This window comes from Globicephala melas, chromosome 1 (assembly GCF_963455315.2).
Source record: "Globicephala melas chromosome 1, mGloMel1.2, whole genome shotgun sequence".
Classification (NCBI taxonomy): domain Eukaryota; kingdom Metazoa; phylum Chordata; class Mammalia; order Artiodactyla; family Delphinidae; genus Globicephala; species Globicephala melas.
This window is the reverse complement of record NC_083314.1, coordinates 51,290,757-51,316,374: the sequence shown is the minus strand read 5'-3', so window position 1 is coordinate 51,316,374 and position 25,618 is coordinate 51,290,757. Positions and strand designations below refer to the sequence as shown.

Below are 25,618 nucleotides of genomic sequence, written 5' to 3'. Positions count from 1 at the left end.
TTTTCCTGGCTTTTCTTTCAGGCTAAAGCTTAACACCAAGAGACTGAAGGACGAATCTCTCTTTCCTTCTCTTCTATCACCCTCTTTTAACCCTCTCTATTTCCTTCCCCCTCCCCCCCCCCCCGTATTAGATTGGTGTCACACAGACAGAATTCAGAGTAGAGGGAGGATCACATTTTCTCTCTCATTATTACAGCCTAGCCAGCAATTTTAGTATTAGACCCCCAAGAATTTAGTCTCTGTATCTTTCTTTTCCCGCTCCATCATTCAGTAATTGTGCTCTGTATGGAAAAGTTTTCTGGCTGGAGAATGAGTCTCCTTTCCCCCGGTGATGTGGCCGAGTGGTTGGATAGTAGCACGGAAGAGGAGAAGAGCCTTCTGTCGTTTCTGGGTACGGTAGGGCTCTGCTTGTTCTTTTAACCCTTTGTTGTCTGAACTTCTCTTACTTTGGGGAGTAGGACCCTGAATTTTCTAAAATCCACTTCTGTATTTTTAAAAGGGGGAAGAGGAATTAACAGAATATGTTTAAGTTGTTTGCTTTTCAAGTTTTATGTCTGTAGAAATAGTGCCATCAACATTGGCTATGAGAAATAAGAGACAGTTTGCTTGGCTTTAACAAAGAGTGCCAGCTCCATGCAAGCCTTACCATGTCATCTGGTCAGCTGTTCGTGGTATTTAGAGAACTTCTACTAGCCCAAATGTATTATTGTTTTACTATACCTTTCAATACAGTGATGATGAGGCTTGCCGCGTGAGAGTGGGAGGAGGCTTTGTGTGCAAGAAAAGCCAACATATGGATTGAGAAGTAGCTTTTATGCAAGGTTTAAAATATTTGGAATGTTCATATATAAGATTTTGACTGAGTATATAAAATAGGACACATGGACCAGCTATTACTTTAACTTTCCATTTACAGGTGCTTTCTAATAAATTTCTAAGTAAAGCAATTATTGGTTATGGAATTATTGATATAATAAACAAATTCCTAGGAAAGTTAGGTTGTAAATTCAATTGTATCTTAAGTGAATAGGAGAGCTTGATACTTATAAAAATCTTACTTGTGAATACTTTTGTTAGATTAATAATTGCCTTCAAATTTATCGTTTTTATAAATTTGATTTATCCTATATTTCCTTAAATATACCTTTATTATAAATGGGCAGAATTTATGGTGTTCTAATTTATTACTCATAAATATTCTCTATGACCTATGAAAAGTCTTCTGCCATTCCAAAAGATATCTGTCTTATTTTACTCTCTTTTATTATATTTAGCATATAAGTTTCTGTTTTATTAATTCAATTATGTTTTCAATTTTAACATTCCATAAATGATTTCTTTTTTTATGCAGTTTAGATGTAAAGAGTCATCCTAATCAGGTTTTCTTTTTTTTTTTTTTGATTCTATAAAGACTCAGATACATATATTTAGATATTAATCCTATTCTTAATTTGTTTATCATAGCTTTGCTTATCTTGGGCATTTGGTGACTTTAAGAAATACATGTACCTCTTAACTCCTCATTTCTCTGAAGCTGCTCTAAGTCTACTTGCTTCACATTCCCTTCCCCCACACACATACAGAAATATCAATATCCCTGAGTAAAACCAACCACTTAGACCCTACTGCATCGTGGGCAAGAAAGGTAGTCATCACTAAAGATCTTTCCTTTGCTCTTGCATGATATTTTTTATGAATTTTAATTATCCATCCTCGAGATTAATTCATTTCTTTTTTTGGCTATTTCCCTACTATGCCTAAAAAGGATTTGATCAAATAAATAGAGATGGGCAAATAAAAAGTACTACAGTTTGTGCCCCCTCTCACCCACCCCCACTCGCATTCCCCTTTATCCACAGATGGGGATAATAAAGACAAAGGATGTTAGGACATACTTAGAAGAAAAGTGCAAATTCCTACAAATTATCCACCTAGTGGAAGGAAACCTGAGAATATATAATAGATAAAACACAGGTAAGTCAGAGTCATGATTCTGCTCAAGGGCTGTAACAAGAAGTTAGTTACTGAGTGAATAGAAGCTATGTATCCCGTGCTCTGCTGTGGCAGGGTTGAGCCCTGGATGTCAGCAAGTCTTAGTTTAGGGATTGAAGCTCAGTCCTGAGCACAGGTAGCAAACACCTCCATCTGTGGATAAATAGGAATTTACTAAACTCCAGAGGAACTAGGAGCAAACTCTCTTTGATATAGCTTGGAATAACTTGCAGTGAGTCATTTGCTAATGTAGTTACCATTGATGAGAACGTGCTTTTCCCAAGGAAGATGCCAAGAGAAAACAGTCTACTTTATGGTGAATCTAGGATAAGTGGAACTGAAAGGGACATTGAATCAGATAACCTATGCAATTGTGCTTTCTTTACCTAAGGAATTTTATGGCAGATATCCTTCTAGGAGAGGAGATGAAAGAAAAGCACTCAATGCTGGTTAGGCTTTACTACTTCATCTTTGCACAATAGCCACTTAAGTGATGTTCAGGCCTTCCTATTAATTTAGTGCACTGCTGGTTTGATGAAATTTCATGAAACTGTGCCCTCTTCATTAGTCTATTTAAAAATTCCATGGCTCCCTCATCACCTATCAGATAAAACACCTTACTGTAGAACTTATTCTGGCCCTTCCACCTGACATTCCAGTATTCCTTTCGGCAGTGGTAGGTCAGAGGTAGGGAGGACCCTTCATTCCACCAAATTCATTAACTTTCTCTATCTTGGACAAGCACTGCCCTTTCCTACCTTTGCATGTGCTGTTTCTTCTATCGGCAGTGTTCCTTCATCCAAACTGAACTTTCCAAGACCCTACCCCTATTTCAAATCTTGCTCATGAACAAGATACTGTGCTAGGTACTATGGCTGGATACAAAGAAGTATAAGATAGAGCTGCTTGTGAGAAGCATAGAATTTGGTTGGGGAGAAAACATGAACTATGTACAATTAAGTGAGAAAAAATTAATGATAATTCAAGACAACAATGGAGAAAATAAAATAAGGCAGGACCTGATTGTGAGATGATTTATCCAGGCAAAAATTTCTTTGAGGATTTAAAGAAGGGAGACATCATTTTTGATTAGGAACACTGAAGGTTGCTTTATAGAGATAGAATTTAACCTGGATCTTAAATGATAGAATATATTTTTATGGAAATGGTGGAGTTTGCTGTATGAAGGGAGTGTCATGAGGAATATTAAATTATTTTCATGTCCGAAGAGTAAACTGATTTGAAAAGAATGGAAAGTTCATGTAAAGAAGTGGTAAGATAAGAGATAATACTTGAAGGATATTTGGTGGCTCACTGTTTAGGATCTTTCATGGCAGGCTAATTAGTGACAATTTTATCCTGAAAGCAGTTGAGAAGAATTAAAGATTCTTGAGCAAAAAAAAGATATGGTCAAAATAGTCTTTTAGGAAGACATATCTGAAAGTGTCACACTAGGGGAAGAGCCTAGAAGTGGTTAGACCTCTTTGAAAGCTATTACAGTAGTCCAGGTATGAAATAAGTGCCTCTATTTTAAGATTTAACCCTCTATATTATAATTAGTTGTTTATTTATTATTAATCTCGATCGTGAATGCCTCCACAACAGGGGCTCAATCCTCTGTCTTTTCAGCACCCAGTACACTCCAGATGCACATGAATATTTGCACAGCTCAGATGAATAACTGAAATGAAAATATGGAGAGATTATAAAGGATCTATCAGCAGAATTGGTGACCGATTAGAGGAATGGGGAACAAAATGAATCAAAGACTGTTTTTGAAGTTAGAAGGCTGATGGTACTACTAACAGGAATAGAGAAGTTGGGAAAGGGAGCCAGATTTTAAGGGAAGAGGGTAATTTCTATTTAGATATATTGAGTTTGAGGTGACTAGTACACATCTGGATAGAAATATAGTTCTGATGATTGGAAATGAAGTCACAGGTAGAGAGCAGCGTCTGGGAGCCATCTAGAGAAGAAAGATTGTTGAAGCATTTGTAGGTTATCTACTGTTGAGAGACTGTCAAGAAAAAGTGGAGAACAGGGGCTGAATCTTGAAGAACACAAAAGGTAGGGGTGGGGTGGGGTAGAGAGGAAGAAGAGATACAGAACAATCCTAATGGAAAGATAGAAAAGGTCAACAGTGTGGTCAATAGTGTCATTGGTTACAAAAGCCCAAGAGAAGTCAGAAACTATTGTACACTGAATTAGACAATTGGGAGACTTTTAATAACCTGTGAAGGTATCGATGCTATTTCATTCATTAGATTTAAGGGAGAAGAAATCAGATTTTATAATATTGAGAAAGACAGCAGATGGTGAGATAGTGAGAGCCACGGGTTAGGTCTCTGGTCTGGAGAAATCTGTGACTGATAGAAAGGAAAAGGTACCTTTTTTTAAAATTGGGGAGACGTGCATATTTTTAGGTGGAGGAGAGAACAAGATATTGAACTTACAAGAGAGGAGGATAACTGAGAGAACAAAAATCCTTTATGGTTTTGAGGGTGAGGGTGGGATTAAGGGCACACAATTAACCTTTTGAGGGGGAGAAGGGAGAAACTCATACAGGAATCAAAGATGCATGCAGAGATTTAGCCATAGAAAGTAGGAAAGATGAGGGAGATAATAGCCATTGTATTAATCTTATGGCATTTGTCTTATCCAGACTTGCATTGTAGTTAGTTATTTGTGTATCCATTTATGTTGTTATTTGTGTACCCATCCAGCACTCCCCTGCTACTGCAGGGTAGGGATCTTAATATTTGGCATTTTCCAGAATAGTAGTAAATAGGTGCTTAATTAATACTACTTAATAAGTACTTTTTTGAATGAATGAATGCTGTTCAGATACCCACACGTTTGAGATTCAGCCATTTTCACAGTTATCTAAATTATTCTGGCAGATCTACCTTTTACTACTATTCTCTATTCTCATACCTACAAGTACCATTTAGGGTACATTGGTAGTGTTTGCAATTATTATTCAGCGCATTATAAATTGGTTTTCCAAATTCTAGAAAAAAAGAAAATACTTAACAAATATTTTGTACTCCTTTAAATTTTCTAAACTGATATACATGAATTCATTTCATTAAATCATTCAAGTAATAGGATAATTCTATAAAAGAGGAACATGATTTTTATAAAATCTAAATATATTTTTAAGTATCTAAGTGACTCTACTAACTATAGTTAATAATTTAGCATTAGCAACTATTATCTGATTTTTTTTAATTACACCTAACATCGGTGGAAAGCATATTCAAAAATTAAAACTCTCATTTCTGGCAATATGTCAGACTAGATATCCTGAAAAATAATACGGAAACAACTAGAAATGTCATATTAGTGAAAATTTTATTTTATTTTTTTAATTGAAGTATAGTTGATTTACAATGTTGTGTTAATTTCTGCTGTACAGCAAAGTGATTCAGCTAGACATATTTATACATTTTTTAATATTCTTTTCCATTATGGTTTATCACAGGATATTGAATATAGTTCTCTTTGCTATACAGTAGGACCTTGTTGTTTATCCATTCTGTATATAATAGCTTACATCTGCTAACCCCAACCTCCCACTCCATCACTCCCCCAAACCTCTCCCCCTTGGCAACCATAAGTCTGTTCTCTGTGTCCTGGAGTCTTTTGAAAGAAACATTTAAAACTAAATGGCTGAACTCTCCTCTCAGGAGGGAAAGGAAATTCCCAGGAAGAGAACAAAAGAAAACAATTAAAAATCCAGGTAGTGAATTGCCCTGGGGACATTTGCCTGTCTCAGAATTCCAAAAAGTTAAGGTTTAATGGCCACAAGATAGGAGATAGATTTAGGGACCAAACAAAGAGAGGAATTAGAACCGAAAGCCCCACCCCATTGTTCCCCATAGGACGGGGTTACTTGTAGAGTGAAAGTGGAAATTTAAAATCTGCTCACTGACAAAATTGATAAATCTTACTTAGCTTAGACTGGACTGATGGGGGAGGGAGGAAGATAAAAATCCCCTGAGAATTCATAACCACAGTTCTGATAAGGTAAATCAGAAATAGTGGACAACAATAATATGTCAGAGATAGGAAGGGGGTAATTGAAATTGAAGCATTTTAAGATCACTGAATTATTCAAGAGAAGGATAGAAATCAGGATTAGCTTTAGGCTTTAGGTACACATGTTAAAAAATGTTAAGGACAACTATTAAAAGAATAAAAATACAGTGCATAATTTCAAAAACAGTAGAGGAGAAAATGAATTTTTAAAACTTGATCAATCTGAGAAAAGACAGAAAATCAGAAAAAAAAGCATAGAAATAAAGTAAACAGAAAACACATGGTAAAAATAAAATCCAACTATATCAGAAAACAATATATAAAAATGTTAAAAAGGTAAAGTATGTTAGACTCAATTTTTTAAAATGCTGTGAATAAGAGAGACATAAGCAGGACTTCCCTATGATCCAGTGGTTAAGACTTTGCACTTCCCCTGCAGGGGGCACAGGTTCCATCCCTGGTCGGGGAGCTAAGATCCCATGCCATGTGGTGTGGCCAAAAAAAGAGAGACACACACAAGGACCCAAGAGGGTTAAAAGTAAAAGTTTTGGTGGTAGGAGAGGGATAAATTAGGGGCTGGGATTAACATATACACACTACTGTGTATAAAATAGGTAACCAACAAGGACTACTCAATATTATGTAGTAACCTAGAAGGGAAAATAATTTTTAAAAAGAATATATATATGTATGTATAACTGAATCACTGTGCTGTACACCTGAAACTTACATGATATTGTAAATCAACTATACTTCAATAAAAAAATAAATAAAATTTTAAAATATTTATTTCCTCCAAAAAAAAGTAAAAGTTTTGGGAGAAGATATATCAGGCAAATACTAATTAAAAGGAAGCTATACCATAGCCATTGAAAATGAAATCAAATGGATCTTTATGTCAGAAAGTGTTACTAGAAATAAAGGAGGTCCCTATGTAATGATAACATATAAAAATCACTAGAAAATTATAACAATCTTACATGCACTCAATAACAGAGCCTTAAAATTTATAAGGAAAAATTGACAGAAGTATAAGGAAAAATTGATAAATCTACAATCCTATTTATAAAAATTAGTAAGGGTATAGAAGATATAAAAAACAAAATTAGCTTGAGTTAATGAACATGTATAGAATCCTGAATCCAACTTATATAGTCTTCTCAAGTACACATGGAATCTTTATGAAAACGGACAGTGGATTGGGGCATAAACAAATCTCAACAAATCAAATTCTTTATATCATACAAACGTATTCTCTATTTTTTTAATCTTTCTTTCTTTCTTTTTTTCTTTCTTCCTTCCTTCCTTTATTTGGCTGTGTCAGGTCTTAGTTGTGGCATGCGGGGTCTTTCGTTGAGGCACGCAGGCTCTTCTTTTCGGTGCACGGGCTTCTCTCTAGGTGTGGCGCAGGGGCTCCAGAGCACGTGGGCTCTCTGATTGTAGTGCACAGGCGCAGTAGTTGAGGTGGGCATTTTTAGTTGCCCCACGGCATGTGGGATCTTAGTTCCCTGACCAGGGATCGAACCCGTGTCCCTTGCATTGGAAGGTGGATTCTTAGCCACTGGACCACCAGGGAAGTCCCCCAAACATATTCTCTTGATCTAATGAACTAAGTCAGAAATTAGTACCAAAAAATTTACTCTTAAAATTTTTCTTTCTGGAAACTTTTAAAGTTACTTATTATAACTCTTTAGTCAAAGAAAAAAATAACAATGGAAATTATAAAATATTTAGAACTAAACATCCTGAAAATAGTACATATAAAAACTTGTAAAATATTGCTAAAATAGTTACTAAGTGAAACTTACAGCCCTAATCTTTTATATTGAAAAGGATAAAATTAAATGAGCCAATTAAGCATTCAGCTCAACAAGGCAGAAAAAGAAAGAATAGAACCAAAGGAAGTTTAGGGAAAGAAATAATGAAGATAACAGCAGATGATAGTGAAATAGAAGACAGAAATTAAACATAATAGTATCAATAAAGCTAAGAGTTGTTTCTTAAAGAAGTCCAATGAAAATAGATAAAACTGGGCTTCCCTGGTGGCACAGTGGTTGAGAGTCCGCCTGCCGATGCAGGGGACACGGGTTTGTGCCCCGGTCCGGGAAGATCCCACATGCCGCGGAGCGGCTGGGCCCATGAGCCATGGCCGCTGAACCTGTGCGTCCAGAGCCTGTGTTCCGCAATGGGAGACGCCACACAGTGAGAGGCCCGCATACCGGGGAAAAAAAAAAAAAAAAGATAAAACTGTCAAGATTTGACCAAGACAGAAGAAAAACCACAAATAAACAATGTTAGAAATGGGAAAAAGGACACAATTACAGAAAATCAGAGACTTAAACAATAAACTATTGAAGAAATAGAAAATTGAAGAAAATGGACATTTTAAAGAAAGATATAACTTATTAAAATTGGCTACAGTAGGAATTAAAAAAATGTAAGTAGGGCTGCTACCTATAACCATTAAAGAAATTGAATCAATAATTTAAAATCTACCACCGATTGTGGTTTGATTTCTCATATAGCTTGACTTCTGAAAAAGAATAAACGCTGGATCACACTTGCATTAATATTTACATTCAGTGATAGTTCAGTTTTTCATTGCAAGTGAATAAATGGTATCTAAATTGAAAAAACAAATGCTAAGAACCATGCTAAAACCTAAGCATGGCAATTCATATTGAACCCCACAGGTGGTCATAGTTACCTTAGAGTTTTTAAGTATTACATCCTTTGTTGAGGGGATATCCTTAGAAAAGGAAAAAAAAAAAAAGGAAATTCTTTCAAAATTTGTCCTTATAGGGATATGCAAGTAAAAAACTAAAGGAAATCAAGGTGAACAGATATCTCAAGAAAATAGAAGTTAATAAGAAAATATCAAGACATAAACCTGATTAATTTATGTTTAATTGTGCTTCTTAATAAAACCTGAAAATTTGTGAATCTTTAAATAGAATGATGCATAGAAGGAAAAACTTAATCTCCCATGAAACTTCTTTATCAAAATCTCAATTATAGTGGAAGATTCAATTTAATAGACATAAAATGAGTGATTCTTAAACTTGATTAGTGATACACTTTAATGCCATATGTGAATTAGAAATAACTAGAAAATTTATTAATAATTTTATTATGAATTAAGTTGAACCATATGAAATTGCTGATATTTTTCCATTTTAACATACAAAAAAAAAATGGCAATTCTATACAATCACATGTGTTTATTAAAGGAAAAAAAATGGTGACCAGACTATGCTGAACTATTTTTTAGTTGTTTAGTTAAAATTTATTTGTTACCAATTATCTTTTATTCTGTTTCAGTATTCCCTGCGAGACAAGCAAGAATGGGTGCAAATGGTTTATGGAAACATTGTGGGAGAAATACTTAAAATTCAGAGAATTCTATTTATTAAAATTTATTTTATTTGAAAATTTAGACAGGATCACCACTGTTCAAATCTTGCAGTGCAAGACCTGAATTCACGTAGTTTGGCATCCAAAACTAGAGAACATATAATCAAGTAATGTGAACTTATACAAATATATTACTTGGAAATCAAAGAAATGTGAATAATTAGGCCTGGTTTTAGGGAAGCAGATGAATTGAAATTGGTATTGAAGGTTACCTAAGATTTGGCAGATAGGTGAAAACCATTAGCAAAGACAGACACAGAGGAATTAATATGGCCCGTTTAAGATCAGAGATCATCTGACTAAGGCAATTTGTTGGAAAGTGTTGGCAGAAAAGAGTGACTCTGTAAGGTGGGGGCTAGGTGATATTTTTTCAATGCCTGATTGTCTATCTTTAAGATTTCTGGGAAGGTAATTACATTAAGAAAGTACTGTTTGAGGGAGATTAATCTGGTAATGGTGAGCAGGATAGCTTTAAGCAGAGAGAGACAGGAGTCAGTGAGATTAGTTAGGAGGGTCCTGCCGTAATCTACATGAGAAAATAAAAAATCCTGGACTAGAGTGATATATGGTAGTGGAAATAAAGATAACAAAATGAAGTCAACGTTCAAAGAGAGACCTGACAGTGTTTGGTGGCTAAAGGGGTACCAATCAACATTACAGGCTCCTCCCGTTTCTGCTACTTTCACTAGTAAGTGAGGTCCACTGTAAAGATTTTTTGTTTTTTGTGCAGCGCCGCATGCATATTTGGTCCTCAGTAAATGATTAAGTTCTCATCTTTATTAGAGGCTTAAATATTTCTATGTTTTCAGTACTTTCAGTGCTTTCTATTAATGTCTGTTTTGGAATAAAACCCAAATTAGTCTTAAAAGACCCTGGCATGATCAAGGATCAGATCTTTTGAAAAAAGATTTTAGAGATGAACAGTGAAATTATGTATGAATAAATCAGATTTACCCAGAATTATATTTGAAACATACTAATAAAGTCAGTTATAGAAAAAGTTTAGATAAAGGTCTTAGAGCATCTCTGTAAATTAGAAGATCTATTGTCTTCCAGAGTTGAAGACAAAATATTATTCACCAAAATGAAGCTATGAGATTAAGAAAATCTCATAAATAACTAGATTGAAATGTTCAAAACAGTAACTTTATGCTGACCAATGCTTTTTATCTATTTTTGTCTCATAGAATTGGCCTAAGTAGTTATCTTTCCACTTAGGTGTACTGAAGATTGCTTTATGAGGATAGAAGGGCAGGTTTTCTTTTTTTTTTAAGACTGTTCTTTTAGAGTAGTTTTAGGTTCACAGCAAAATTAAGAGAAAGTTACAGAGATTTTCCTGTGTACCCTTGTCCCCACAAATGCATAGTCTCCCCCCATTATCAGTACCCCCACCAGAGTAATACATTTGTTACAGTCGATGAACTTACACTAACACATCATAATCACCCCAAGTACATAGTACAGTAGGACTCATTCTTAATGTTGTATATTTTGTGGGTTTGGACAAATGTGTAATGACATGTACCCACCCTTACAGTATCATACATAATATTTTCACTGCCCTAAAAACCTTTGTGCTCTGCTTATTCAACCCTCCTCCTAAGGGTGGGTTATTTTTTGGAGGGTTTTTTGTCACTTTTTAATTCAAGGAATCAGTGGTAGATATTCTTTATAGCTTAATTCCTATTTTGTTCAAATTTTTTCACCATTAAGTTAAGCAAGTAACTTTTCTCCTTCTTTACCACATTGCCTCACCCCTCTTTGTTTCTTGATTATAATGTTCTTAATAGCATTAGCATTCCAGGATTGAGAGTTTTCTTTGATGGGGTTTTGTTTGCAGTAAATTATCCCCCAAAGAGTATGATTTAATTCTCTTTAAAATATGAAGAATCATGTGCACTTGTTAAAGTTCTTTGAGTTATTTTTAGGAAGAAGTAAGAAAATTGAAGTCTCCATGATTGTTTACCTTATTTTTCTTCATTACAATCCATTATACAAAACACAAGGAGAACAGGATAGCATGCGTGGTGATTAAAAGTATAGCCTCTAGGGCTTCCCTGGTGGCTCAGTGGTTGAGAGTCCGCCTGCCGATGCAGGGGACACGGGTTCGTGCCCCGGTCCGGGAAGATCCCACATGCCGCGGAGCGGCTGGGCCCGTGAGCCATGGCCGCTGAGCCTGCGCGTCCGGAGCCTGTGCTCCACAACAGGAGAGGCCACAACAGTGAGAGGCCCGCGTACCGCAAAAAAAAAAAAAAAAAAAGTATAGCCTCTAGATTCAGATTGCATGGGTTCTAATTCTGATTCTGCCCTTTACCAGCCCTGCAAACATGGGCAGAGTAATAGAACATCTTGCTTCCTCATCTGTAAAATGGGGGCGATAATTCCAATTCCAGAGAATTGTGAGGATTGAAGAGAAAATTAATATAAAACACTTAGCATATAATAAGGAATAAAAATGTTAGTTTGGTGTTGCAGTTATCCTTGTTATACTTTTATTATTACTACTAAGATCCCTGGTTGTTATCACTAAGAACCATAGATACGCTTTGTATTTGAAAATTAAGATAACCGTATAAATATCCATCAACTGTGTCTTTCCAGTTGACAGTGAAAAGTGTTCTCTATCATCTCATCCAGTATAATCATGTGAAACCCTAAGTTGAAGAAATGGAATACTTGCTTGACCAGAGAGAAATCTGTTCTCCTACTATATTAACAAGAAGAATTTTTAAAAAATAATAATAGGGAATAAATTTGTTGAAGTAAAGAAAAGGTGGGGGAGACTAGCTGCCTTTACTTTCTGAGAATTCACCACATTTCTGTACTTAGCACCAATTTGTATGTATTGAAAAGTGTCTAGGGCATGCAAACTTGAAAGGACTGCTTGTTTGAGTGAAGTACTGCAGTCTAAGTGATACAAATTGGATGAATTAAAGTGGCTCTGGGGATTTGTACTCCAGAGGAGCTGAATGGTAGTGACTGTCAGTGCCTCAGCTTTACAGCAATAAAAGTGAGATACAGCAGAAAATGTCCTACTGAAAATCAGGTGGTGAAGTCTATAAAACACCCAGGTGCTATGTTGTTAGCAACTATATAAATGCAGGATGTAATTTTCTCCTCTTTGCTCTTGTCACTTTTCCTTTATAAAATTCTTCTCTACCTTCATCTTTAAGCTCTCATTGCCTTTAAGGGATCCTCCAACAAAAAGTATGAAACGTCATAAAGCCTTTTTTTTTCTTTCATGTTTGCCATTTGTTATTAAAGGCCCTCTTGATAAAGAGGTACAAACCCATTTCCTAATACTATTCCTTCCTTCCTATTCTGTTCCTTAAGTGTCTTCTGTGCCTCCTGTGGAAGATGCATTCTCCTAATTTAGAATTCACAGCATGGAGAAATAAGTTATTTGCTTATTAACTCATTCATTAATAACTTGAGCCATGGACTTATCACATCCTATTTTGTCATCATTTTTGCAATATAAGGGAAAATAGATGATAGCGAAGTGGATTCATTCACAGCAACACTATACACATTGAAATTCCAGTGACTTGAATGGGTGACCAAACATTCTGGTGTGTATTTAATTTTTTATCATGCTTTGTTGAAATGTTTTTGATTTTTGAAACGGTTTTTGAAGTGAACTAAAGAATTTCCTTTTGATAACAATAGAGAACTTGTTTCCTAAATATAATGTCAAAAATATTAATGGGGCCTGTGAATAATTATAATTGACAGAGCATTCACATTCATTGATGTTTTATAATTCTATACACAAAATTACTAGGAATTGGCTTGGATTGCTGTTAATGTGAAGTATTTAGACATACTGTATATGCCATCTGACTGCATCTGTGAACATGTAATGTTTTTCTGGTCTGTCATAACTAGAGAATTTTGCTGTAAGGAGGATATTTTGGTTCCTTACATCATTGTCTACCAAATCGAAACTTTATAAATATCTTTCTTCGGTCTGTTTATCATTTGTTTTGAATTTTCTGAAATTACTTTCGCATTGGTAAGGTTATTCTCTTCTTTAGATTTTGCCTCCACCTTCATCTAAGAGAGTAATAAATTGCTACTACCTCAGGGGCTACCACAAGAACTAAGTAAGAGATACTAGACCCAGTGGTTAGCACATAACAAGCATTTAACATTAACTCAAATTATCATAAAAATAGAAAAATATTTCTGCCTTAGACAAATTATTCACAAAAGAGGTACTTAAATAATTTTGAAGTACATCTTTTTCTCCTAAAAAAAACGTATTTTTGAATCATCTCCTCTACTTCAAAAAAAAACCATTGTAACTTACTCTAAGTAATAGACATTATCAGAATTCATGACAGTTTTAGCTATGTTGTTTATGTTAAGTATATGCATGTATGACATGACAGTATATGAAATTTGGTTAAATGTGACTGAACAAAAAGTAAATATAGTTGATATTTATAGATATTTTATCATAATGACATTACATAATAGATACTTTTCTCATTTATTTGTAGAGGCTTTTAGAACCTAACCCTCAGTTAATATAAGCATTTTCCTTACTCTCTTTCCAAGCATAATAATATTCTAGAATCATTTCAATCACATTCATTATTCAAAATCCTAAAAAAAAAAAAAATAAATAAGAAAGTGCCAGTAAGTGTCTCTCCATAGTATTTCTTTGTGACTTGTACCTTTGGATGAAGTGCATTTCACCAGGTGGTTTTTCTTTCAGAGTAAAAAGCCAAGTCCTTATGTGTAGGCCTACAAAGCCTACATGATCTGAGCACGCCTGCCCTAATTCCTCTTAGGCCTTCTGCTATTATTTGTCCCCACTTACCGACAGCAGCCCCACTGGCCTCCCAGCTGCACTTTACCCTAGAAGCTCTGTATTGTTCTCCCTCTGTCTGCAGCCTCCCTCCCTGATAAATCTACAAGCCTGACCTCTTCACTTCCTTAAGTATTGGCTCTCACTCACCTTCTCAATGCATCTATCTACCTATTCACTATAGTTACTGTAGTGAAATTATTGTTCCTACTCATCTCCCTTTCTCTGTCCTCTTCTTTTTCCCTCCCTGAAACACCATTTGTTACATTGACTTCATTATAAATAAACTAAAGGCCATGAACACACTATTAGGTCTGAAAGGCAGAATTGAGTTCTGTTTGTCAGATAGGCACATCTTCCACCAAAAGTGCCTTTGCCCTTATAATTATCTAGTTGTCAATTACTTTGCCACACTTTTAAAACAAAGCACACTGACATAGAAGAAAATGTGTATTTTGAGGAAATGACATTGTAATAATGTATTTTGGATTTAGAGAGCCCCATTCTTCCAAAAAGCTAATTTTGGGTCAAAGCATATAAACTGATTCATCTTGTCTTCATCTCTGGTTGGTCTGAATAACCCAGTTTATTAATGCAGACCAGAGCAGGAAAGGTTGAAATGGCTTACACGTAATCACACAGATAGTTGGTAGAGCTGCTAAGAAAAGCACCCAGATGTTCTCTTTGTTCAATACATCATCCTATGTGGAGCTGTATTGGAGGTTATCTCTCATTATTATAAGTTGTCACCTCATCTCAGTTCATACCCAATGGCAAAGGAAATGAAGAGATAAATTTAAAACTTAACTGGACTTTTTATAACTTTTTTTGCCTTTCAATCTGAAGATGAAAAATATTATTTTTAGAGGGTGAGAAAGTGAACAAATTAGTTTTAGACCTTTATCTACCGAAACAATATCATATGCCTCTTGTCTTAGAGAGAGAGCATATTTTAAAATGACTATAATTTAATACTGTGACTATGAAAAGAATATCAATTTTTACAGCAAGTGAAAATAATGCAGTAGTATGTAGAATGGGCCGGGTAGGATAGAAAGCTGCCTAATTTTGGTCTACTGGGACTGGTATAGATTTTCCATCCAAATCAGCAGAAATGTAGCTTTAAGAGCATAGTAGCAGCTTTCCTTTTTGCTTGAAGCTTTAAAGTCAAAGGTAGCTGGACGAGTTTAACATGCAGGCCAGCCTGTGACTAATCCAGCGAGTTGTTAATTCTGCTCTTCCTGATGCTGCTCCCCTGTTTCTAAGTGGTCATTAGTTCTTTGGGTATATGTTCTTCTCTCAGCTTTCAAATAGTTATGAATCTTCTGAAAACTAAGCAACCCTAACATTCAAAGACATCAGCAGATAAGTTGCACTGATGTGAGGGCTGGGAAACTCAAGAAGTGTAGACTTCCTCCTCTTATCATTAGTTGATTTAGCTTATTTTGTTTCCTTGCTTTTCCCTCTTTAATGGCAGTTGTTCAAACTTCAAAAATAATTTAATTTCTTCTTTTTGAACCCAGTGACATTCTTTTTTTTTTTTTTTGCGGTACACGGGCCTCTCACTATTGTGACCTCTCCCGTTGCGGAGCACAGGCTCCAGACGTGCAGGCTCAGTGGCCATGGCTTACGGGCCTAGCCGCTCTGCGGCATGTGGGATCTTCCCGGACCGGAGCACGAACCCGTGTCCCCTGCATCAGCAGGCGGACTCTCAACCACTGCGCCACCAGGAAAGCCCCCAGTGACACTCTTTAAGCTACATCAGAGTTGTGATTTTTTTTTTCATGATACAGAAAGAGAATCTAAAGATAAGTATAACAAAGAACATATTGTTAGGGTTTGAAATGTGGTTGCTCATTATAGCCAAAATAATTTCAAATAGCTAAAAGCACTGAAATATATTTACGTAATGAGTTCATATGCCTGAAAACTAAAATTAGATGTTTGGAAGACAGTAAGGAGATAAGTTTCTTTTCCTTCCTTAGCCAGAACATTGCAAATTAAGGAAAACTGTTTACTAGATCATTTTATCCTTGCTAATGGAACTTATTTTTCTCCCAATATGGTTTCTCCATCAATTATTCAGAGATTAAAATATATTATATTATAATATTCAATCTCATGTATCTTCTAATGATCAGTAATTATCAGACGAAAGATGAGATCTCCTTCTACCTTCAACAGCCCCTATCCCCACCTGCCTGCCCCCCATATAGAATTGCCTGACTTAGATAATCACCCTTTAAAGTCATCTTCCTGGAGTCTGAAGGTCTTGTTGTTCAGTGTGCTCTGACAAACTGATTTGTTTAAATTCAGTGCTTTGTGCCATTCCTATGAATTTTAATTATAGTACCATTTTTTAGAAATGTGCAGTAGAATTCATGTGTGCCTAATTCTGAAAATGGCTTTGTACATTAAGGCTCATTTAACCACAGATGGTTAGAGAGAAGTTGAGAGGCAGTTATTGGTCATAATTTTAAAACACAGTAATAGCATGGAACTTCCTTGTACTGCATGCATTTAAGATGCTGTGTTGTCAACCTCTCGGTCATTAGGCATGTTGTGATTTGGCTTATGTCTTACTGGTCAGGATGTCACAGTGAAGAAATGTTTAGTCACGGAAGAAAATCAGTGTCCAGCACGCAAAGATAGTAATAGGGTAAGCACTCCCAACTGGATTTTCATAGGAGGGATTGATTTGTGTGTATTACTGGGTCTGTGTAAAATGGTGTCCTTTTGGCACTAGATGAATATAAATTTCAGGAAATGTTTTTTCTTCTGCAGATTAGTGTAATACTGTGAAATTTGCTGTAACTGAGGGGAGGCAGTGGTTGGGCGTCTGCTAATAGCCTGAAAGTAACTAATGAGGATGTGCAGTCGGAACAATTGATTGAATAGCTGCAGTCCTGTGTGTTGCTTTCTCGCTTGCTCTCTCTGCAAGCTGTAGAGAGGGAGGGGGAAGAGCAAGACACAGGGAGGGAGCGAGAAAAAACGCTTTCTCTTAAGTGGAAGTAGCACGGATCTCAGGGGCCAGGAGGCCAGAAATGGAAGTTTAAACTGCATCTATCTTTTAAAGGGAGAACAGCAGGAATCAAAATGTCAGTCTCCGGAGTCACGATTTACTCCTTATTTTTTAAGATCTGGAAGATAACACAGAATACTCTTTTTAGGATGTGTTTTTTTTTTCCCTTGTCCATGTTGAGATTATCTAATGTTATCTGAGAAGCTGGATTCCTATGTCTGTCAGTTGAAGTGGAGATGGGAAGCAGTTGTGATAAAGGTATAATATGTATATATCTATCATCTGTGTGTGCGTGTTTATGTGCATATATATATGCATATATATGTATATCACTCTATAAAAATTTTTAATGTAACCTTAATATAGTGTATAGTAATTAAATTGGAGAATACCACATCATCTGCAAAATCTGAAGCTTGTTAGGTCAGTTTGAACAGATTTAGGATTCCAGAGTAAGATCTTAGTGAGGTCATATTGCCAGAACAAGGAGAAGCTGATCTATTTTTATATCAGCATAGGCATATATGTTATTTTATCCTAGCAGCAGCTTTTAGTCTTCTCATGGACCTTTGGCTGCAGGCTAGTGAATCATCTTATCTGCACAGAACTGAACTTTGACCTTTGTGCAGACACCATCAAATCATGTTCACTAGGCAAAATTTGTTCACAAGAATATGAAAAAATTTCACTGGATTATATTAACTCCTATATTGCTGACATAGAGAAGTAGATTCATATACTGAGATGCAAATATTAAGTGAACTTAGAGATATTAAACATAGCTCAGAGGAAATTACTTTTTATATGTGCATAAAGATATAAGCTGTCACAGTAAAGCAGATTCTTAACAGTGACCAAGTCTCCCTAGTGTCTCAATAATATCTCTTTAGAGATAAAGAAACAAATTATGTAGAGATAGAATGTAATGTATCTTTAAAGCAGACTGATTTTTTGTGAGAAAAAAATCAATAATTTTACAGGTTAGCGAAAGATCCTAAATTTGGGTTTTTTATGATGTTCTTTTTTTCTTTTCCAGAGGTGCCAGCAGAAAGGTCCCCCCGCAGACGGAGTATCTCAGGGACCAGTACATCAGAGAAACCCAACTCTATGGATACTGCAAATACCTCACCCTTCAAAGTACCAGTAAGTGTTTCTTTTCTCTAAAAGATTACTTTACTTTTCTCCTTTCTTTTTAGAGTTAGAGACAGTTGCTAAGAAATCAAAACATTTTGTTCTTCAAGAATTTCTTTATCAAGTTACTAACTAAAACCTATCACAATTTTATGAAGATGCTGGTAGGAATTTTTTTTTTTTAAAGGACGGCGTATAGTGTTTTTAGTGATGGAGCCTAAGCAGAGAATGGTGAGACTCATAAAGTTGCAGAGCAGAAAAATCAGAAAATTAGATTAGAAAATTAGACAGTTGTTAGTTCTAATCCTGAAACCTGGCCTATGCTTTGCTTAAGCCATCTTTTAGATGACTATATAAGTGCTTAAGAAATACCCTGGAAGAAATATTCCAGTTAAAAATACTCCTTAAACTGACTAGGCAGTACTGAGAATCAATATTAAATATGAAGGAACGCTGAGATGGAAAGTCTGTAAGTGATCAGGTCAGGTGACTACCAGTTGCAATTTGGACCTCTTTGATATAACTTGGAGTAGCCTAGATTTTAATTCATCCATTTTCTTTGTTTATTGAATAAGAAATATACTTACTTTCTATTCATATCATTTTATTAAAATTAATTACTTTTAAACTTGAAAAGAGTTACATCTGTGAAGTTAGTCATTATTATAGGTACACTGGAAATCAGTATAAAGTAGAAATAGCCTTTTCTATTGGGAAAAAAAGGATTTTTTTTCTTTTAATTCAGCCAAGTTAATACGTTGTGTTCTTTATTCCAATACAAGTTTTTAAAGTTAGGATGACCTTTTAAGTAGAACTGGTATTTTGAGATATAAAGCTGGCATTCACTTGTAAATTAACCAAAGTGAATGTTTTATTTTACATTAATCCTGAGAAGCAAGATTTCCCCTTGTTATATCTAGGTGCCTTGTAGAGTTTGTGAATATCTATTATTGTGACACCTTTCAAATTTTTACAAATCTTCTCATTTTTAAAGACCACAAGCAAGTGTTGGATTAATATTCTAACCAAATCGTGACAGGAGTTTTAAAATACTGGATTTCATGCCTTTTACTAAATTTCTTTATTCTAATAGACATAACTATCTATTTAAAATTTGTTTTCATGAATGAAAAAAGCATCTTTTCTCTCCCTTCCCCTTCTTATTTTCCTGATGAAACCAATCAAATATAGTGAAACTAACTATCTATATAAAGAGTTTGGTGAAAAGGTTTGAGTTAGAATTTGAATTTTTACTACTGTCATGCTAGAATAGAATGGTGAATACTTAATTTTTTTTTTTTTTCAACATCAGTAGCTGAAGAAGAATATTCCTCTGCAATGTGGTAACTTTGAAATACTTCCTATATTGAATCTGAAGTTCATGACTGGCCTTTTAAAATTTGAATTAATTAGAAATAACAATTTTCATTTATATTTAACCAATAAATTGACAGCTAATTTAAGGTTTACCTTAATAATAAGGCTAATTATTTTTGAGTAAAAGTAATAAACCAATGGTGCATATACATGAAGACTAGCACTACTCACAGACCACTTACTCAGGGATCGAACCCAGGTCCCGGCAGTGAGAACGCTGAGTCCTAAGCACTGGACCGCCAGGGAATTCCCTCATTTGTTATTCTTTTTACAATCTCGGCCACGTCATGGATTTAGAAATACTGAGGGAAAGAAGGGTCTCCTGATTAGCAAATTGCAGTCACAAAGCCCATGCACTTAGCTCTCTAGTAGAATTTAGCCATTCATAAGCCTTCATCTAGACAATTGTTTGGAAAAATAACCATGCAAACACACTGACTGCAATTTTTTTTTAATGGCAAAAAAAAAAAATGTCAGTGAGTAGAGGGAGGAGGCAGAGAAAATGAAAAACAAGGAGTCATAAAAACAATCTGAATTCATTTAGGATAAAGGCAGATAGCCTTATACTTATTGATAGTCCTTAAGGGTACCATCGTATTACAGGATGGATGGTGCATAGTGTAGTAATTGACATTGATAATAATAGTCCTGAATCATCAAGGAAAAGTGAGATTATATTGTTTGTACCAGGCTGTTTTTTAAAACTGGAAACTGTGTAATATTGTGTGATATATATCCATTGAGAATATTTAAAATCTTAAAGATATGTGAAGCTTTATAAAAATTGCTATTCCGAAAAATCTAGTTTGTGAAGTTCCTCACTCCTTGATAATGCTAGATAAATAATTTATATTCTTTTAAGAGAAACCAAAATATGCTGGCTAAATGAGGCACTGCAGTACTTGGATGTCTGTGGAAGTACATTGTATTTTTTAAATCTCCATATGATACCAATAGCTAATGTGACTTACATCACTTAAATGTATTGCCAGAAGAAGTATGTCTAGTTTCAGATCAACACAAAATATTTTTGTAATAAATATCACAAAAGACTTTCTGAATATGGGAAAGCAGTACAAAAAGGAACCTAACTGAGATACTTAACTTTTAGTTACTTATATAGTACCTCAAAGATCATTTTCATGTTAACTTTATGAAGGGGCAGGGGTGAGATTTAAGCACAAGTACTTGTAGTTCAAAGACTCAGGTGTCTTTGCTGTGGTGAACAGCAGGTTCACTACCCATCAGGAGGACCCAAAAAGGAGCTAGTTGTGGACTCTCCAAAAGGGCCTTATTCTTCCTAGATCTATTTTCAGGCTTCCTGAGGGCAGATGAAATAGATTTTTAACAAGTCTTGATGGAAATTCTTGACAGTGACACACTTAATGAATGCTTACTTTGGGCAAAGTATTGGTGATTCACCAATTGATATTGATGAGACTATTGATGCTTTCTTGGCACTCTACTTGGTACTGGGGAAACAGAAATGAACACAACAGAATTTCCATACAAGAGAACTTATAGTCTAGTAGCAAGAGACAGAAAAATGACCAGATTCGTAAGGAGGTAGATGAGCATGGTGACACTGGTTTTTAACAATGCACTGTGTAAGCTAAGGCTTTGTCAAGGAGCCAGTATTTCAGCTGCGTTTCAAAGGCTGAATGAAAATAGTTGAGAGGGGAAGGAGAGTATTCCATCTTGAGGGAATAGCATTTTGGAAAGACACACTTCATAAGGTGACTCACGCTTCAAGGGAATATGGGAAAGCATTTCCTGCTTTTCGAGGCAGGAATTGAAAAGCATGTAGGCAAAAATGGCTAGAGAGAGGATGGAGAGGTAGGTTGGGGCAAGACTGTGAGCGGGTTTGTTTGTCAAGCTTAACTAAATTTTGCTGGCCACTAAAGCATTAAAGATTGGTTTAATTGAAATATTTGTCTTGGCTTAAAAGCTAAACCAAGTTATATAAATACTGGGACATACTGGTAAATTACTTGACTCTAACCTAAGTGACTCTTCTTGCTATTACTATCTGAACTCAGGGTGATAGGTAAGGGGCTATCATTCAATAGGCCAGTCCAGCACCCACCCCTGGCTATCAGCTGACACTGCTTGTAGTTCTAGAGTAGTGGTTAGCCTTTGAGAGATCCCCAGAAGCCAATGGATAAGAGTTGTTTGTATCCTGCTGACTGCTGCTAGATAAGGCAGAAAGGATATATATCTTTGTATATCTTCCTTATTCCCCCAAACTTATATTTTCTAAACTTAAAATGGATAACTAGTAAGTAGTATATTCATGTATATTCCTTACTTAGTCTAATCCATCTTTATGCAGATAGACAGCAGAGTCAATAAGTTTAAAAATAAGAATGTAAGAAATGAAACAAGGAAGTCATGGCCACTGAACCTATAGGTTAAGTTAAGGTCTCAGCTTTTGGGAATGTTTAAATGTATTTGTACTTATAGCTAATCATAGGCATAAGAAAAGCAGAAATCTGCAGGGTAGTTATTCAGTTCTTCCTCCACTCTGATTCCATATCTCTTCACCTTAATTCCAATTGCAGTTATTTGTTTGTAGGTCTGTGTGCCTCATTAGACAATAAATATCTCTTCTACTTAACTTTTTTTTTAAATTGGAGTATAGTTGCTTTACAATGTTGTGGTAGTTTCTACTGTACAGCAAAATGAATCAGCTATACGTATACATATATCCCCTCTTTTTTGGGTTTCCTTCCCATTTAGGTCACCGCAGAGCATTGAGTAGAGTCATCTTTGTAGCTACCCCAATGTCTAACGACAGAGCCTTGCATATAGGAAACACTCAACAAGTAGTTGTTGAGTGGATAAAATATAAATGAGTTATCTAAGAACCTGAATCAAGTGACTATGTTTCACACTTACTCTCTTGGTATTACAGATGATGTCTCTAGTCAAGTGCATTACTAAACCATTTAATAACTACTAAGAGATCATTTGGAGTAAAGGAGGGGCACCTGCGCAAAATAGTTACCTTTTTTTTTTCTCTTCAACAAAGAGAGATCTTAATTTATATTTGGAATCCAGGGCTATGGTATTTTATGTATGTAGTATATACTCTTTCTACTTAGGTTGGGAAGTGAAACTAGGTAGGATTCTTTATTTAATGATTTATCTCTGTGGATATTTCTTTGAACAATTTAGGTGTCAGATATACGTATAAGCTGGCAATGTTTTTGCAGATTTGAATTTTGACTATTACATTCTTCAAGAACAATTTTAGTCATTTGAATAGTTTTTTGCCTCTTTTTAAAGATACTATTTTTCATTTTTTTCTTTAACATCCTGCTAGACTTTTTGCCTTTGTCATATTTGTGTTTTAAACACAAATAAAATATCCATTGTATGTTTTATATATTGTTAAAACTATATATAAAACTATATTTTAAAATAAAATATCCATTGTATGTTTTATATATTGTTAAAACTACATTTAAATGATGTTACAAGAGTGACTGGAAAGGAATGAGTAAACTAATGAAAAGTTATCCAGGTACTTAAATTTAATTCAGAAAGGGAATATGCTAACATCTTGTAATTGTATATATTTGTTTCACATTGCCTGAGTTTTTGCGACAGGCTTCTTTCTTTAATATTCTATTTATAAAGTGACTATTGATATTTATGATTTTTGTATCACTTCTCCTTAGACGTTGCCATCAATTTAGCTTTGGCTGAAAGAAAGCTGCTGTGTACTGGGCCAGGTGCTTCGCTTAGTGTTTTCATTTCCATAACACAATGGTCTGAGTTGGCCTTCCCTGTGAATGTAACACAATGCAGTCGCAGCTGCTTCATTTATATTAGCCTTGAGCTTGGCTCTGAAAGAATTCAGGCACTAAAATACATGCCAAGACAACCAGAATGCAAAGTTGAACTAAAGCAGTAACCGACTATTCCTATGTAACCCTCCTTGTGTTCTTGTCACAGTGACTCCTGAGCATTCCCAATCAGACATACTAGGTACAAAAGACTGTCAAAAGATGGAACCTTTGCATAGTTTTTAGAAGAAAGTAAAGCTTTAGAGGAATAAATGTAGACTAAGTTAAATTCTGAAAAAAAAAAAAAAGTAACGTTACAACCTTCCTTAAGTATTGAGATAATCGGGCTCAGTTGGTATTAGCCGTTGTTTTGAATAGAATCCTCAATAAGATCTTTGTTTTTCCAAGGTAAACAAAGAGACAGAAAGCTTCATGCCCACTTAATAAAGACCAGAAAGTGTTCATTGTCTAAACCAGTGGTTTTCAACTCTGGCTGTACACAAAAATCATCTAAGGAACTTCAAAAAATACTGCTGCCTGGGCTCCACCTCAGACCAGTTAAATCAGAATCTCTGGACTAGAACCCAGTCTTCTGTATTTTTTAAAACCTTTCCAGATGATTCTAACATGCAACCAGGGTTGAGAACTATTTGTCTAAATGAGTGGTTAAAGTATTAGGAACCCACTTAGTCAATGTATTCCCTGTGGACATCAGTGCCTTCTTTTGTACCTTCAAGTCTGCCATAAAAAACTAGCAAGTGATAGTTTCTCAGTGGCATGCTATCGCTCACAAACAAGTTGCTGTGTTGTATATTAGTTGCCCTTCTGAGTGTTTACCACAGTCAGTTCAGAGGACCAGTCTAATTTTACAAAATACTTGCTTTATTGTGGCAGAGTGGCCTTTGACCAGCCTAAGAATCTGTTTTAGCAGTAAAATATTCAATTTGAATTCATAGCACCTGAGCTACAATCCTGTTTCAACTTTTATATTCTCATTGCTGTTGTATTCCAGGACACTTAAAGTTCTTTCCTCTGCTGCTTAAAGATTCTTTATTCATCTTTCTTCTCTTTCCTGACCATCTGCATGGAGTTAAAATAGTAGGATTACCCTTCAGTGATACCTTTTCAATAAAGAGAACATTTGTATTCATGTATATATGAATACATATTCATATTATGTGTCTATCAAAATATTACTACCAGAGGTAAAAATAATATAATAAACATAGGGATGTCTGAAAAGAAAAATTATAGTCTGAAGATATTAAATATTAACTATACCTCTAAATCATTTTGTAATCAAAACGGGTGTAATTTTAAAATCTTTTAACAATAAACACCCTAGGAAATGTAAAATTTGGAGAAAAGAAAAAAGGATTAAGGATAGATACAACCCCTTAAGGAGGATAGAAAGCAGATAGCAAATACCTGGAGGAAGAGAGCAGGAATGGCAGGGAATATTGCCAAGATCCTAAACTTGGAAGAATCAAAGAATGATGGAAAACCTCCTCAATCTATGGTTATTCCTAGAAATAGGTTTGCAATAGTGCTAACTAGTGGAGATTCCAACTTATCCTGTCCAGGAGAAGAGGGCTGTTTGAGGGAGAGGACAGGATGAACTCAAATATTGTTCTTTCTTAAGGATAGTGTACTATAAGGCCATCTCCTCAAAGCCAAGATATTTTTCTTCTGTTTTAATGGGGAAGTAGAGGCTTAACTACTTTCATATCACAACCAGAGATAAACGTTTTGAAGGGCTAATACTCACTTAGGGGAGCATATAGTTAACCACTAAGTATAACTGATATCAGATGCTTTCTCCTTCCAAAGAAGTTAGGAAGTTAGAAATATACAAAGGAAACCTTGCCAAATTCTTGATTTGCTAGGGTTAGCTGTACAGAAAGGTATTTTTGTACTTCTTAGCTGTACCTATAGTCAACAAGGTACAAGCATTACTGGTAAACAGTAATACCCCTGAGGTGCCTTCCTACCATCAGGCCATTTAATTTTATAATCAATGCCAGTACCACTCCA

The 25,618-nt window shown here is 35.2% G+C and overlaps 1 protein-coding gene across 6 annotated transcripts in view; it reads left to right on the top strand.

Annotated features, from left to right (window-relative positions):
- Positions 1–25,618, top strand: part of RASAL2 (RAS protein activator like 2) — a 385,368-nt gene that overhangs the window by 275,645 nt on the left and 84,105 nt on the right. For 5 of the 6 annotated variants that reach the window (XM_060295897.2, XM_060295908.2, XM_060295903.2 and 2 more), the window contains one exon: positions 18,322–18,428. In XM_060295897.2, the coding sequence (XP_060151880.1) occupies positions 18,322–18,428 (107 nt within the window). Of the gene's footprint in view, positions 1–17,459; positions 17,544–18,321; positions 18,429–25,618 lie in introns of those variants that run through there. The other variant, XM_060295917.2, reaches the window with a different exon arrangement.